Source organism: Asterias rubens, chromosome 17 (genome assembly GCF_902459465.1).
Source record: "Asterias rubens chromosome 17, eAstRub1.3, whole genome shotgun sequence".
NCBI classification, from domain to species: Eukaryota; Metazoa; Echinodermata; class Asteroidea; order Forcipulatida; family Asteriidae; genus Asterias; species Asterias rubens.
Genome location: NC_047078.1, coordinates 2,938,923 through 2,953,539, shown reverse-complemented (window position 1 = coordinate 2,953,539; position 14,617 = coordinate 2,938,923). Strand labels below are relative to the sequence as shown.

The window sequence follows — 14,617 nt, the reverse complement described above, 5'->3', positions numbered from 1 at the left end:
TTGCTATTCACACATCGGTGTATATGGGTAAAAACCAAAATCCATCATGCTGTACCTGTACATTATCACCTTACTAACATTTGTATTTCCTTATTCTTTTATCGCTAGGCAAGAGAAAATGAAAACGGTAGTAGCAACACCTTCGTCCGAAACAACGGTTTCATGGAACGATCATAAAAGCTTACCGTCACGACCTCTGTATAAATTTCCAGCAGTATTCGTCTTGGCATTCATGGAACGATCATCAGGCAGGTTTGCTTCATTTTTGAAAGGGCAAGGGCATCAAGGCATTTTCTCTTTAGCAAAGGGCACCATATGAGGAAATTGTAAATTTCTACTCGAGCATTTCAAGGGCGCCAAGGCATGGAGGCCATCATCTTCGTTGCCTTCGTGAAGTGTCTTGCGTGCATCATCATCAGAGCTTACCATCACAACATGTACAATATCAAGCAATATTCATAGAAGCAACTGACTTCAGATGTGTCCAATGGCAGCTTCTAGGACAATACAGCCGACCAATCAAAAGCAAGTATCAAATTACATCAGGGGCCGATTTCACAAAGCAATGAAATTCATCGCAAGACAAATTAAATTGTCAGTTTTACCATAGTGATTTGTATGGTGATATCACACTTGGCAACTACATGTACATGTACAATAGGAGACTTTCCAACGCTAGGTGGCAGCAGACATACCGGGTAAATTTCCATTGTTTACGTACTTCTGAACATGCGCATAATTCTGAGAACAATGGATTTACCCGGTAAGTCTGCTGCCCTCTATCGTCCCAGAAAGTCTCCCATTGATGTGTGCCCCAGGGCCCAATTTCATGTCATATGTACGATTTGTGACTCACTGGTATCCTGCTCATTTCTGCCTAGCAGATAGTTGTTAAAGCAATATTTACCGACTGCTTAAGCAGCTCTTAAGCCTGTAAACACAAAAACTTGCTAAGCACAAAAAATATTGTTTAACAGAATGGGGTAACCAGCCAAAACTACATTAATTTTACACTGTTGTGTCTGGTGTCCCAGTCACTTAGCAAAGAAATTTGTCAAGCAGTATTTTTCTGCTGAATAGCTTTATGAAATCGGGTCCAGACGTTGACTGATCACCAAAGTAAAAAAGAAATTATTTTGAAGTATTTTAAAACACTTTTATCATTGAAGCATCATTATGTTCACCACCTTACAGTATGTGGAATTCCTCACGTTGAATATGTGGCCTTTTTGTGTGTTAATAATTATGCAATTATTGAATAAACATTGTGTGTAATAGTAGCGATAAGATATTAATATTATTAAGGTGGGGAGGAGTGAGTCTGGGTGAGGAGTCTACATATATTCTGACACCCCTTAAAGGCACTGGACACTTTGAGTAATCACCGTTTGCATACTTGTTTAATAGCAATCAATGGAGAGCTGTGGCTGTAAAACATTGTGTAGAAATGGCTCACTCTGAAGTACATGTAACATAGTTTTCGAGATAAGTAATTTTCGAGTTAAGTAATTTTCCACTAAAATATTAAAATTTTGTTTTGAGACCTCAGAATTTGAACTTGAGGTCTCAAAATCAAGCATCTGAAAGCACACAACTTCATCCAACAAGCTGACAAGAGTGTTTTTACTTGCATTATTATCTTGCAACTTCGATGACCAATTGAGTTCAAATGTTCACAGGTTTGTTATTTTGTGCATATATTGAGATACACCAACTGAGAAGACTGGTCTTTGACAATTAGCAAATGCGTCCAGTGTCTTTAAGTTGCGACAACCCTATATTCCGAAACCCTGTAATTTACATGTTAGGGTAATACAGGATTAGGGAAATACACAAGGTAGCATTGTCTTAGGACTTGCTTGTGGTGCAATATGGCCAGGGCCGAATATCATGGCTCTGCTTATTGAAAGAAAAAGAATTGGTGCTTATGGAGGCAGGGAATTGCAACCAGCGAATTTTACGGGTAAGCAGGAATTTATTTGCTTGTGTGGTGCTTACTCCACATTACTAGGCATTCTACTCTTACACAGCTAGCGCAGAAATTCAGCACTTGCACAGTAAGCACAGAATTGTAACCGTAAGCACAGAATACGGCGCTAAGCAGATCCATGAAACTGGACCCAGGATATATAGGGACCTTTACCTCTAGACTGGCCCTGACCTTTGACCCCCTTGTTGGTAGGCCTATCCGACACTGTAATTTACACTCAGAGTTGCTGTTTCAGGCTTTATATTTTTTCATTTTGTTTACCATTGATTTTGTATCAGGAATTATATTTTCATTCATTTTGATTCCAATAATTTTCTTTGTGCATTTTAATATGATACATGTACATCGTTTCTGTTCATAATTTAAAATTTCTGTGTTTTGGGTTATTTTGCGAGTGTTTTTGTTGATTCTTAATTGCACTAAAGTTTGCAGTCTATTGACCAAAGTTGAATTTATTCAGATTATTTGTAGAGATATTTAAATTGTTTTTCTAGTTTTATTAATTGGGGTGTATAGGAAAGGAGCTAATGCGAAAAGTTGGATTCTTTGACAATAGACCGATCCATTAAGCCCCACCCCATTACTTATTGACCAATCACAACCCATTGCACAACCAAACGTCCGACAAATTAAGGTCCAATATGCATGCCCGTATGCTAGGCACGCGCGGCAGAGTTGTGCAGAATGACATTAGAGAGGCCCACATGTCCTTGTCACAAAAGGCAATTAACTTTCAGAGTTGTTGTGGCTCTTCTCAAAAGTTCTCTAAAGGCACTGAACACTATTGGTAATTACTCATAATAATTATTAGCATAAAACCTTACTTGGTGACGAGTAATGAGGAGAGGTCGGTAGTATAAAACATTGTGAGAAACGGCTCCCCCTGAAGTAATTAAGTTTTCAAGAAAGAAGTAATTTCACAAATTTTAATTCGAGACCTCAGATTTCTGAGGTCTCGAAATCAAGCATCTGAAAGGACACAACTTTGTGTGACAAGGGTGTTTTTTTGTTTCTTTATTATCTCGCAACTTCGACGACCGATTGAGCTCAGATGTTCACAGGTTTGTAATTTTATGCTTATGTTGAGATACACTAACTGTGAAGCTAGTCTTTGACAATTACCAACAGTGTCCAGTGTCTATATTGGTTACGGATCAAACAAAAATTCAAATTTTGTAGAAAAAAATCTAGAGAATAAAGCTTTTTTAAAGTTGGGTCAAAGTTTGGGATTTGCAAATCCAATCAGCCATGTTTGATTTCTACAATCAAGTTGTCACACTGAAATTGTTTTGTAGATCTACAAAGCCCTCAATAGTTTAAAACCTCTTTAATTTGTTTCACCCTGTTGTGCAAACTCTGTAAACTTTACTGTATGCATGGATGGAATCCTCTTTTTTTTTTTTTTTTGGTGTGAATGTGTAAATAGTAAAAAAAAAAAAGAAGTAGCATTGCTCCATTGAGTTTGTACACACATAGGGATTATTTTGTAATTATTAAAAGAAATATTCTAAACCCGTCCTTTCATATTGTTGCTTAGCACAACAAAATCTTGCTAAGCAGAAACAATAAGCTCAGAATTGGCATTGTGCAGGCACGTTAAACCGGCAGTCGCAGGTTTGAGTTCTATAGTAGTAAATCTCAAAATTATTTGTAAACGTGTAAAGACTTATCCTTTCACAAAAAGATGTGTCATATTGCACAAACTTATTGCAAGAATAGACATACATATGAAGTTTGGCATATAGCTCGGTATCAGCCTTAGAAATGCATGGAGGCAATGCCATCTGTTGCCCATGGTCTTGGACTTGGTGCACCTTCAATAGTTTCTCATATGCTTCAAGATTTTCCATTTCAGTGGGAAGGAGAACACAAAAATCATGTAGCATACATCTAAGGTACATTGTAAAATCGCTATTAGTAACAGAGAATTTTGCCAGTTAAATCATGTGTTCAATTTATAGATGCTTGGTCAAACTTTTGTCCGATTTGACCAGAAACTAAAAATTCTAAATAGGTATTTTTAATGAATTCCAATTTACCCAGTTGGTTCGCAATGTGGTTTAGTAATATAGTTGATGTTTTTATCATGGATGTAGATCGTAAATTGGGTAGATGTGTTTTTGTGATCAGTACAGACAGGGTTTTATAATCTTTTCTAAGTGTAATAATAATGTGAAGTGCCTTAGAAATATTTCCTGATTATTCGCGCTACTTTTACCTCAGAGAATAAGCAATTTGCGAGTTAAATTTAAATAATGTCTGGCACAATGACTTGCTTAGTAACAAGTTTAATTCCTTAAACTATAGAGACTCTTGCTTTGTCACATGATTAGTGCAAGCTTTTGTTATAGCAACCTCCAGATGCCCTAGAATTGCAAAGGTCTTGGGTTTGAATCCGATCCTGAGTAATTCATATAATATACATGCCTAGAGCAAGTTCGAGTTTGCACTTTGTGCGTATTTTGACCCAAACCTAGGCTGGTTGACCTCATGACTATGGTTTCTAGCGTGTGTAAAGCGCAGAAGGGAACCAGTGACACTGCAGCGAAAAATGGGGAAGGCAATAGAGTGAATTCTCGATAGTTGACAAGATTTTCAAACGAGTCGTTCCTGTGAGTGAGTCACTGCGCATGTACATTGCTGGTTGACCTCATGACTATGGTTTCTAGCGTGTGTAAAGCGCAGAAGGGAACCAGTGACACTGCAGTGAAAAATGGGGAAGGCAATAGAGTGAATTCTCGATAGTTGACAAGATTTTCAAACGAGTCGTTCCTGTGAGTGAGTCACTGTGCATGTACATTGCTGGTCAGTAGTCGACTAAAATGTCGAACTTGCTCCAAATGGGCAAACTATAGTCTCTCACCATGTGTTTGACGGTGCGGTTTTAGGACACAAAATGGCTTATCGCAAGTTGTTGCAACTCTTTCAATGTGCAGTACTGGTTGTGCCCACCGGGGTCAGAACAAAAGAAAAGTTTGTTAGTGCTTTTTTAGTCATATACGTAGCTTTGACTTTTAAGTGCCTTCAGGAAGCATGTACATGTCCTAAAAGAGAGGACTGTGTAGATTTGACATGAGGCTGGATTGATGACCGAAGATAATTTAAGAGAACGTAAGGGTTCAGGATTAAAGGATTTGGGTACTTTTTGTAACACAAAGTCCACAGATTTATATTAAACCTACACAGTTTGAAGATAATGATAGTAGAAAGCGTACCTTGAAATATTAGATGCTGAGGTGCTGTAGTTTTTGAGAAATGAGTAAAACAATGTCATGAAAATACATTTTTACATGCTAAAATAATTTTTGTCTCGTGATTAGTGAGGACGAAAATTGTTTTACCAATTTCACAAAAACTACAGCCCCTCAGCACGTAATATTTTCAGGGAAGCTTTCTACTGTTATAATCTTCCAACTGATGTAAATCTGTGAACATTGTGTTTGTTGTCCTCCAAAAAGTACATGACCCTTTAAAACATTGTCCTGTACACGAATCATCAGAAACTTGTACATGTATCATGAACTACTCGTAATTTCCAATAAGTTTTTTCCAAGAAAAAGGTCAACACAATACCTTTTGTATAGCAATAGATTGTAAATATTAATAATTTTATTTGAGTGGATTGTATATTTTGTTTCTTTATAAAAAATTTGTCTATATAAATAAGACGTCAGGTATTCACGAGGTAGCGGCTTTTGACACTTTTGACACTGCTCAATGCTTAAGCAGAAACTACTGCTTAAAAAACCCTGCACAGCAACAATGAGCAGGATACCAGTAACAAATTGAACATGTTGCATGGTATTTTGGCCGGTAACCTTATTCTGGTTAGAAAATTTTTGTTTTGGTCTGCATATTTTTGTGCTTAAGCAGCTCTTTGAAAGTGGGAGCTTACTGTACGATTTCCTTTTCATAGCGCTGCTAACTGCATGAAAATTAACGACGTAATTTCAAACCATGGTGAACGTGCAAGTAGGCCGCAAACTTTCTTTCAAATCTGTGAAAAACCGCTTATGCTTAAGCAGATTTTTCTTTAAGATTAAGCACACTAATTTGCTTGCTATTAAGCAACGCTTTGAAATTGGGCCATGTATGACAGGTTGAGATTAATGCAATGAACTCACTGAAATTGTCAAATTTGCACCTTAAAAGCACTGGACACAAATGGTAATGACTCAAAAAGTATATTCTTATAAAAACTTACTTGGAAACGAGCAATAGAGAGCTGTTGATTGTATAAGTAACATAGTCTTTGAAAAAGAGGTAATAGGAGACTTTCCAACGCTAGGCGGCAGCAGACATACCGGGTAAATTTCCATTGTTTACGTAGTTCTGAACATGCGCATAATTCTGAGAACAATGGATTTACCCGGTAAGTCTGCTGCCCTCTATCGTCCCAGAAAGTCTCCCATTGGAGCATACTGGTCTTTGACAATAACAAAAGGTGTCCAGTGCTTCTAGCGTTTGGTTTTTATTTAATTAAATGGGAGCAATAGATTGAGTCAATAATTTTTGAATTGATGTAAATTTTAATAATCAGAACAAATTTTTTTCTTTCTAATAAATAGTGTCTCTGGCATTCTAATCTTGTTTTCAGCTGTCTTGATTTATTTTTAAGGAAAGCAGTGTCAACTTTTGTACGACTACAGCTTTGTGACACCAGGTGGCATATCGTGAACGTGGCAAAGCCGAGCGGTCAAATGCATCGGACTCAAGCTCAGTGACGGGTTTTTACAGCTAGCTTAGGGGTTGCTTACGGCTAGCTGAGGTCACATGATGTCAACAGTGTATGTAGAGCCGTTGCATATGCTGCAAGATAAAACAAAATTCAAACGAAATTTCAGCATCTTTTAGGTTGTGATGTTATAGGCTCCAGACATGAGATCTGAATCTCTGAAAAAGATGGAAGTTGTATATCAAATACAAGGGATTACCTTCATGTACAAATGGTGTAAATAGACTTTTCAAGCCTTAATAATAAGACTACAGTGTCTTGCTTCAGGCGTTGACATGACTACTGCCCCAGTCAAGTTGCACAGAAACTTGAATATCACATAATAACCCTGGTGTTGTGTGCCACTTTGAAAGTTCTGCACATTATAGACCTTAATCACGGTCTGGTCATCTTGATGTTACTCCATTCCAACTCATTGTAACCGAACTGAGGCTGGACGGAATAATAGTCTGGTGTCATGCGCAATGAATGTTAGCATTCATTACCGTTATTGGAAACAGGGAACATGACCAAGATGGTGACAGCGTGATAAAGGTGGATGCTTCGAAGCAAACTCGATAAAGTTAAAAGCACAAACTCATAATTACCTTTTGGATTCTTATAGAAGATGCAGTTATTAGCGCAGGTATCGGGGTTAGAATCCCAGATGCTTGGTCCACAGGCGCACAATGGGGGCAACTCAACACCAGACTTACGAATCTTCTCTCTCATCATAGCCTTCAATGCACGGATGTATCTATTATTAACAAAATGAAATCAACTTAGAAAACAACAAGTAATACCTTCTGGCTCTTCTCAGAGCCACCACTGCTCACAAAAGAGATTTTGTTTACATGGTATCACTGAAACCTTACTATTTAATTTAAAAAATATATTTAAGTATGATTTGAAACTTTGCATGGCGGAAATACGATATGGAAAGAATTGTGGTAATACCATGTATGTAATGACTATCTCTAATGAGTTGGGGTGGTTCTGAAAAGAACCAGTGGTTTCAACTCGACGTTTCAATCACTATGCTCTGATCGTCTTCTTGAGAAAGCTTTCTCCAGAAGACGATAATAATAATAATACATGTAATAATAGTGGCAATTTATAATGCGCCATGTCTGTCTAAAAGACACTCCTGGCGCAGGAGAGATGCCGAAGCCAGAATGCAAAGAATATAGTTAAGCACACAAATAAGTTTTCAAATGGGATTTGAAGCTGGAATATGTAGTGAGTTGTCGGAGTTTAGGGGGGAGTTCGTTCCATAGTGATGGGCCAGAGTGTGAGAAGGAGCGGGCTCCCCATGAATGGCGTGTGCGTGGAATGTTTAGAAGTTTGGTGGACGATGATCTGAGGTGCCTGGGTCACAGCATACTGATCGAAATGTCGAGTTGAAACCAACGGTTCTTTCCAGAACACCCCCATCTCATTAGAGATAGTCATTACATGGTGTTACCGCAAACTTTCCCATAAATTATATTTGTTTTGCTGTGTGTGTATTGACTTGCTGGGTAGATTATGTTCTTTTGAGAACTTGTCTTGTTTTGTACTCTACTTCAACGGCATAGTTTTTATTCTCGGAATTTGGAAGACTTCTCTACAACTACCAAGTAGATTTTTGTATTTTGGAGAAATATTTTAACCCAGTTATTTTACCTACCTTTCCATTTCAGTGCTCTTCTTTTTCCTTTGCCTTTCCCTCTGTAGCAGCTGTTCAACCTGTTGCTGTTCCTCCCTCTGGCGTTGGACCATCTGCAGTTCCGTTTCTCCGGTTGGGTTTATTGGCTCTACACACTTCTGGGCATCGGCTTCAATCTTCTTTCTTTCTTTTTCTTTCGCCTCTTTCAGTCTGTTTCAATGTCAACAGAGACGATCAGGAAACAAATGAATGAAAATGGAATAAGTTGAGCCAATAACATACATTCCTTTAATCTTTCTCAGGTCACTGGGGATGATACAACCTGGGCACGCGTAGCGCTCCAAACTTTTTCATACACATTATCAACTTCTACCTTCGCAGGTACCCATTTATACCCCTTTGTGAAGAGAAGCAATTATAGTACCTTGCTCTAGGACACAAGTGCCACGACTTGGACCCTAACCCACACTCCGATGACTTAACCACCAGAACTTTAATTTAATGCTCTTAACTACTTGGCTTCTGTATAACACCCTGATGTGTATTTTTTACCTCTGTATATTTTTCTGATGGTCCTTCTTCCTGATGTTTTCTCGCACCTGTTCTCTTTCAATATCCATGAAGAGTCGACGATACATTGAATACTGGTTGCCAGTCTGTTGATTGATCAAAGCAAAGAGAGAACAAACAATTATTTTTTTTAAATCAATTTTAGCCACGCAGCTGCAGTTATATGTTGTATAACTTAATCATTGTATAATATTCAATGGCACAGTGTGGAAACCCAAAACAAGGAAGTCAGGTGCGTCGGCATTATACCAATAGTTTTGGCTCATTTTTCTAGAAATGCAATTCGTGCTAACTTTGTTGTTCAGCAGACAGTGCTCGGGTTGATAGTTGTTGTTGATAGATAAATTCTGATTGTCGTTTTTTTATTGTTGTAGTTTTACGGCAATAAACCAAGAACCCCATGGAACACAGTTTGGTGTTTCAAGTATGAATACTGCCTGCGACTAATTTGGTCTCCTCTACAAATCCTCTATAATACCTGTAAGTGATTTTTCAGGGTTCCTTCGATCTCCATGGTATAACCAATTAACTTACCCTCCTTTTATTCTCTTCAAGATGTACCCCAGGTCTCAAATCTGGTACACTGCGTGGAACCCCCAGTTGCATTGTCTTGGCCCCACCCTTCTCCTGCTTGCTCTTCTCCGTGACCTTTTGTCTCGACCTCATTTCATCTGCATACAAATCAAAGGCCTCAGATTGGTGACCTCTCCCTGTTTGATGACCCTGATCTCCACGACATTTGACCTTTCCAAGGTCACCAGCAAAAGTCACTGATTTTATTGCGGGGACTCCAGCCAATCGGTAGAGAGCGTCTTGATCATGTGACGTTGGTGGGAGGTTGTTTTCGGTTGGTGGACGATTGTTTTCAACGCAGTCCCCGTAGCTGGAGAGTTCATCGGTTGGCTGTTGGGAGATTCTTGAATCGCTCTCTGTCGTTTGACTTTGGAGATCGGTCGGCTGTCCTAGACTTGGTGTAAGTCCTTCTGAATGGACTGGTTCATTCTTGGCAAACACAACAGAACAAATTTGCTTAAGTAACTTTGTCACCTTTTTTTACTATAGATATAGTTCCATGTTTTCTACAGTTGTTTCTGCATTTTTGTGTGAGTTGTGAAATAATAATCTGACCCTGATCTTTTGTTACCAATGACTTTAACAATGAAATACCTTTTTATCTCTTGAGAATTCACTTCCCCATGAGCCACCTGGGAGTTTCGTCTGTAAAAGATGAAAGAAAAAAAGATGCTTTCTGATTTACTTTGGTTGAGATACCATGTACAACTTTATAATGTGTGTAATATTTAAATACACTATTTGTTGGTATGAACCATTGCGAGAAGCGACTCCCTTTGAAGTACTTTGGTTTTTGAGAAAGGGGTAATTTCTCAGTAAAAAAATAAAATAAAATAAAATAAACAATTCTCAGTCATCGGATAAAAGACTTCAGACTTTTTAGGCATCGGAAAATAAACAAATTTTTGCAACAAGGGTGTTTTTTCTCTCTTGCAGCTTTGATGACCAATCAAGTCAAAATTTTCACAGATTTGTTTGTTTACGTTGCCTGGGATACAGCAATTGAGAATACTGGTCTCTAGTGAGTGCCTTTAATGATCTCTTCTCAAAACTTTAAAAGAAAGTACAACTTGAGTCTGATGCGGTACAAAGTTCAGCTACATCACACCATAATAACAAATAATAACAAATTCTTATATAGAGCATTTCACAATAAACCGTATCAATTAGTCCCCTGGTCATTGGGCCAATAAACATCCCTTTAATATTTCCCAGCTCCCATTAGGGAGTATACAGCCCCGGGCTGCCGTGGCGCTCCGAAAGCTTTTCATTCACAATATCAACCTCTACCCTCGCAGGTACCCATTTATACCCCTGGGTGAAGGACAGAAGTGTCACGACCGGGATTCGAACCCACACTCCGGTGAATTAGCACCAGAACTTGAATTCGATGCTCTTAACCACTCGGCCATGACACTCTACTGAGAGTCTCTACCATGAGAGATAAACAACAAAAAAAGGGTCTTCTTGTACCTGCTGATAAAATCCCTTCTTTGCAGCAAGGCTCCGCTTGGCCTGGGTCACGACCCTATGAACTCTGTGCGACCTTTCACTCAACTGCTGAGAATTCTCTTGCTCCGAATCGCTGCCCGAAGTCGCGTTGTCCGAGGATTGCCCGATGGTCAAGGCTTCGTTGTCATGGCGATAGAGGCATCGGTCCTTCTTCGGTGTGGAACGTTCCGCTGCGTGTGAACTCTGCTGGACAACGTTGCTTTGTATCTCAACCTTTGGGGCAAAACAGGTAGAATTTTGCAGTGTAAAGCAGAGCCGTAAAGTTGGGCACTGCCTTAAAGGTTGAAGCATTCTTACACAATATGGTTCACTACTAATAATTTTAATAGGCTAATTCAAAGGATTAAGTTTTTGTGCACAAACAGTAGGATTTTTGTGCACCTTAGGCCTCTATTGGGTCTATATGAACTTATCTGCTATAATAATAATTTACCATTCTTGTATAGCGCATTACACATCAGAAATAAACATGTCTCTTTAAAGTGCTCTAGAGAAAAGAAAAAAAACCAGAATACACATACAAGATTTACTGGGTAACAAACAACTATCCCATATTATGTATTTTGTCAACCTCTGAGTTTACCCACACATAAATCAATATGAAACAGTGATGTAAAAGTAGTTTAAAAACAAAATCAGTGGACTTGATCCACACTATTAAAAAAAGCATGAAGCTGGTGCTTTAATATGCCTGCTCTGAGGATTGAAAACTTACAGCATGGAAGGACTCCTGGAGATTCTCTTGTCTTTTGATTTGCTGAAGTTGTCGGACTCGTTGTTTGACATCACGACGGAAGCGTTCTAACCTGGCTTGTTTCTCAGCCTGGGCCTGACTGATACGTTGCTCCTCCTTCTCTGCCGACAGCTGCAAAATGTACAAATAATATTGAATGCTTTTGAAATTTAAAGGAAGAGTTTTGTTGAAAAAAAAAGAATTAGAATCAAATTTATTATTTAAAGGAAGGGTTCTGTACTTCATGTAGGAAATACAAAATTAAAAAATTCAAAAGGGATGCTTGATTTGAAAGGTAATTTTTAAATGGACTGCCCCTTTAACATACAGGTCTTGCAGTAAAGTAGAATGCCATGGGCATTTGTAAATCAAAAATATTGCTGAAATTAGTAACTGGGACAGACATGACAGATGTTGATCCCTGCATGTAAATTTAGATCTAGACCATCAATGATCATTGGCATTGGGTAGAAAATTGGAAAAAGAATGAGCTTGGAAAATCAAAGGTTTTCTCTTATTTGGCAGAAACTAGTGTCAGTTATTACGCTATGCTAATTGCTATGCAGAATTTAATTTAAAATGTAACACATTTTATGAAGTATTGCCCCTTGCCTTGCATCACTTACACGTCTCAACTTCACCATCAAAACTGATGGAAAACTTCAAATTAAACATTTTAAGTCACTGGTAATATTAATATTTTAGTTGCAGTTAAACCATCATGGCGAACTTAAGTTGTTGTTTCTTTTTGGTTGGGGTAGGATCCTTTCCTTTGCCTTTGCCTTGGAAAATCTCTCAAATTTTGTAAAATAATCTTGATTCTGTACAACAAAAGTGAGCAGAGATCCTTACTTCAGTATTACGGAATTTGTTGATGAGCGATTCATAGCGAGAAACCCTGTGCAGTAAACACAACAAAAATTGCCTTTTGGAATGGTTTATAAAATTTAAGGAAGTAGTAGCCAACTTCAACTTGTAAAGTTTTGTAGTTTGTTTACTATTTTTCAGTATTTAGGACTTACGATCGCTTTATAACTCGTACAGCAACTCTGAGGTTCTAGCTCAACCCAAGCACCAACTGGAACGACTTTGACAGGTCTTTTACCCATGTTCTTCTGAGTGATTCGATGAGTAGCACTGCGGTGACGACGATCGTCTGCAAAATGCTGCATTTTGTCGCTGTTTCAGCTACAACTTTAGTTCAGAAACAAATGTTTACAAATCTACCGCTGTGTGAATGAAGAACTCCCACCATGCACTGCGGTTCAAAATACGGTTTCGAATAATCGATACTGGAGTTAACGCCCTCTATTTTGATTTTGGTCGAGGGTGCGAGAGGGGCGGGGCGGTTGTTTTTAAAAACTTCTCCAACAGTTCGGAATAATTCTTTGGATTTTCTTTGGATTTCGATGGACTTATTGCTCTTTGCTCAGGAAGGATGATTAGAGATGTAGTCTGACGTTCCCGACATTCCCATTTTGTGAACAACATGGATTGTTTTAAAGCACGTTTTGCCTGAACTGAAGTGGTGGCCATGTTTTCGGACCGAACGAAAGGCGCCACGTGTCCGTGTTTTGGACCATTACTGATTCTGGAGCACAAGGTGACCGTGGGCGTGAGTACACTCTTAATTGAAAATATTCTGAATTATAGTAGGAGAAGGGGCGAAAATATGAGCCATGAGCTTTGTGTTGAATGTGGAACAAAATAAAATAAAACTAAATAAATGTTTTAATTTTTCAACCTTTGCACGCCATTTAACACAACACGCAGTACGATCGAGCATAGGCTATCCTTTAATAATATTTTGTTTTATGACTGTACAACAATTCACTGTAAAGTATAGATAAATGTTTTAAATTCGTGCCGTGGAGATAAAACTTTCATTCGTTGGAAAGATGGAATGATCCATTAAATTGGCTTCGCCTCTTTGAATTTTTTGAGCGATCCATAATTTAATTATTTTAACTTTTAAAAGTAACCTCATTCCATTGCATCGAAACATAATTATTGTTATTTATATATCATATTATGCATATCCGCTGGAGAGGTGCACCAATTCCATCACGTAAAAATATGTATTATTTAATCTTTTTATAATAATTATTTTCATTGTTCAATCGATACAAACGAATGCTGCTTTTGAAGCAGCAAGCCACAGTATTCATATTTACAGTAAAAAAAAAAATAGATACAAATCTAAAAATCTCTCTTCGAAAAATAATTTTATCCCTTTACCTCAGCAACTATTTTAAATAATTATATTGTCTCCGTTAAATGTTCCATTGAATACAATAGTGCAAAATAATTTGATGACAGGTCCGCAATGGCCAGTCATTAGCTCTAAACGGAAGGTGTTATACGACTTGAAGGAGCAGTAAGTGCATTGTTTGTACGATGTATCTCTAAAATGTCGACACGTGGTTTCCCAGGCAGTAACTCAAGCCAAGCGGCGTAGCCCAGGCAGGAGATTCCCAAATTATGGTGAACTGTGTATAAACCATAGAGCTATATATATTGACTAGAGCGCTAACACCCCGTTATACACGCACTAAAGTTTTGAAGCCATGTGGGCGCATCCATGTTTATGTACAAACCAATACAAAAGCTTGAAATTTTGTACGGCAATTGTACGGCTATTTGCATGATCGTGCGTCTGTTCTTTTTTATGTGCCATCGAAGCAAAAAATGCAGTAAATGTGAACGCACAATCTGCTGATCAGCGCACAAACTGCGAGCGTCATGTGCGTCATGATTAAAAGGCGCGTTTACTTTTTTTAGTACGGCAATCAAGTCGAAGTTACGGTTTTCATAGCGCGGACGTACGCGAGTGGACAGCTGCGTACGTATACGCACACGCCGAATGTAAAATAATCG

General features: G+C 38.3%; 2 protein-coding genes and 1 long non-coding RNA gene across 3 annotated transcripts in view; 1 reads left to right on the top strand and 2 right to left on the bottom strand.

The window, feature by feature from the left end:
• Positions 1 to 612, top strand: part of LOC117301628 (transmembrane protein 145-like) — a 28,374-nt gene extending 27,762 nt beyond the window's left edge. The window contains exon 15 of the mRNA XM_033785649.1: positions 109 to 612. Within this exon, the coding sequence (XP_033641540.1) occupies positions 109 to 177 (69 nt within the window). The 3' untranslated portion in view covers positions 178 to 612. The remainder of the gene's footprint in view (positions 1 to 108) is intronic.
• A 2,764-nt stretch (positions 613 to 3,376) lies between these two features.
• LOC117301835 lies at positions 3,377 to 5,188 on the bottom strand. Its single transcript, XR_004520350.1, has 2 exons — positions 4,640 to 5,188; positions 3,377 to 4,477 (listed from the first exon to the last, which is right to left on the bottom strand). It is a non-coding gene; the product is annotated as an uncharacterized LOC117301835 (long non-coding RNA).
• Positions 5,189 to 6,606: 1,418 nt separating this feature from the next.
• Positions 6,607 to 12,977, bottom strand: LOC117301559. Its single transcript, XM_033785590.1, has 9 exons — positions 12,763 to 12,977; positions 11,723 to 11,872; positions 10,969 to 11,220; positions 10,090 to 10,140; positions 9,457 to 9,924; positions 8,905 to 9,008; positions 8,374 to 8,562; positions 7,313 to 7,461; positions 6,607 to 6,799 (listed from the first exon to the last, which is right to left on the bottom strand). The coding sequence occupies exons 1-9, from the start codon at positions 12,910 to 12,912 to the stop codon at positions 6,750 to 6,752; spliced, it is 1,563 nt and encodes a 520-aa protein (XP_033641481.1). The 5' UTR covers positions 12,913 to 12,977; the 3' UTR covers positions 6,607 to 6,749.
• Positions 12,978 to 14,617: the final 1,640 nt, after the last annotated feature.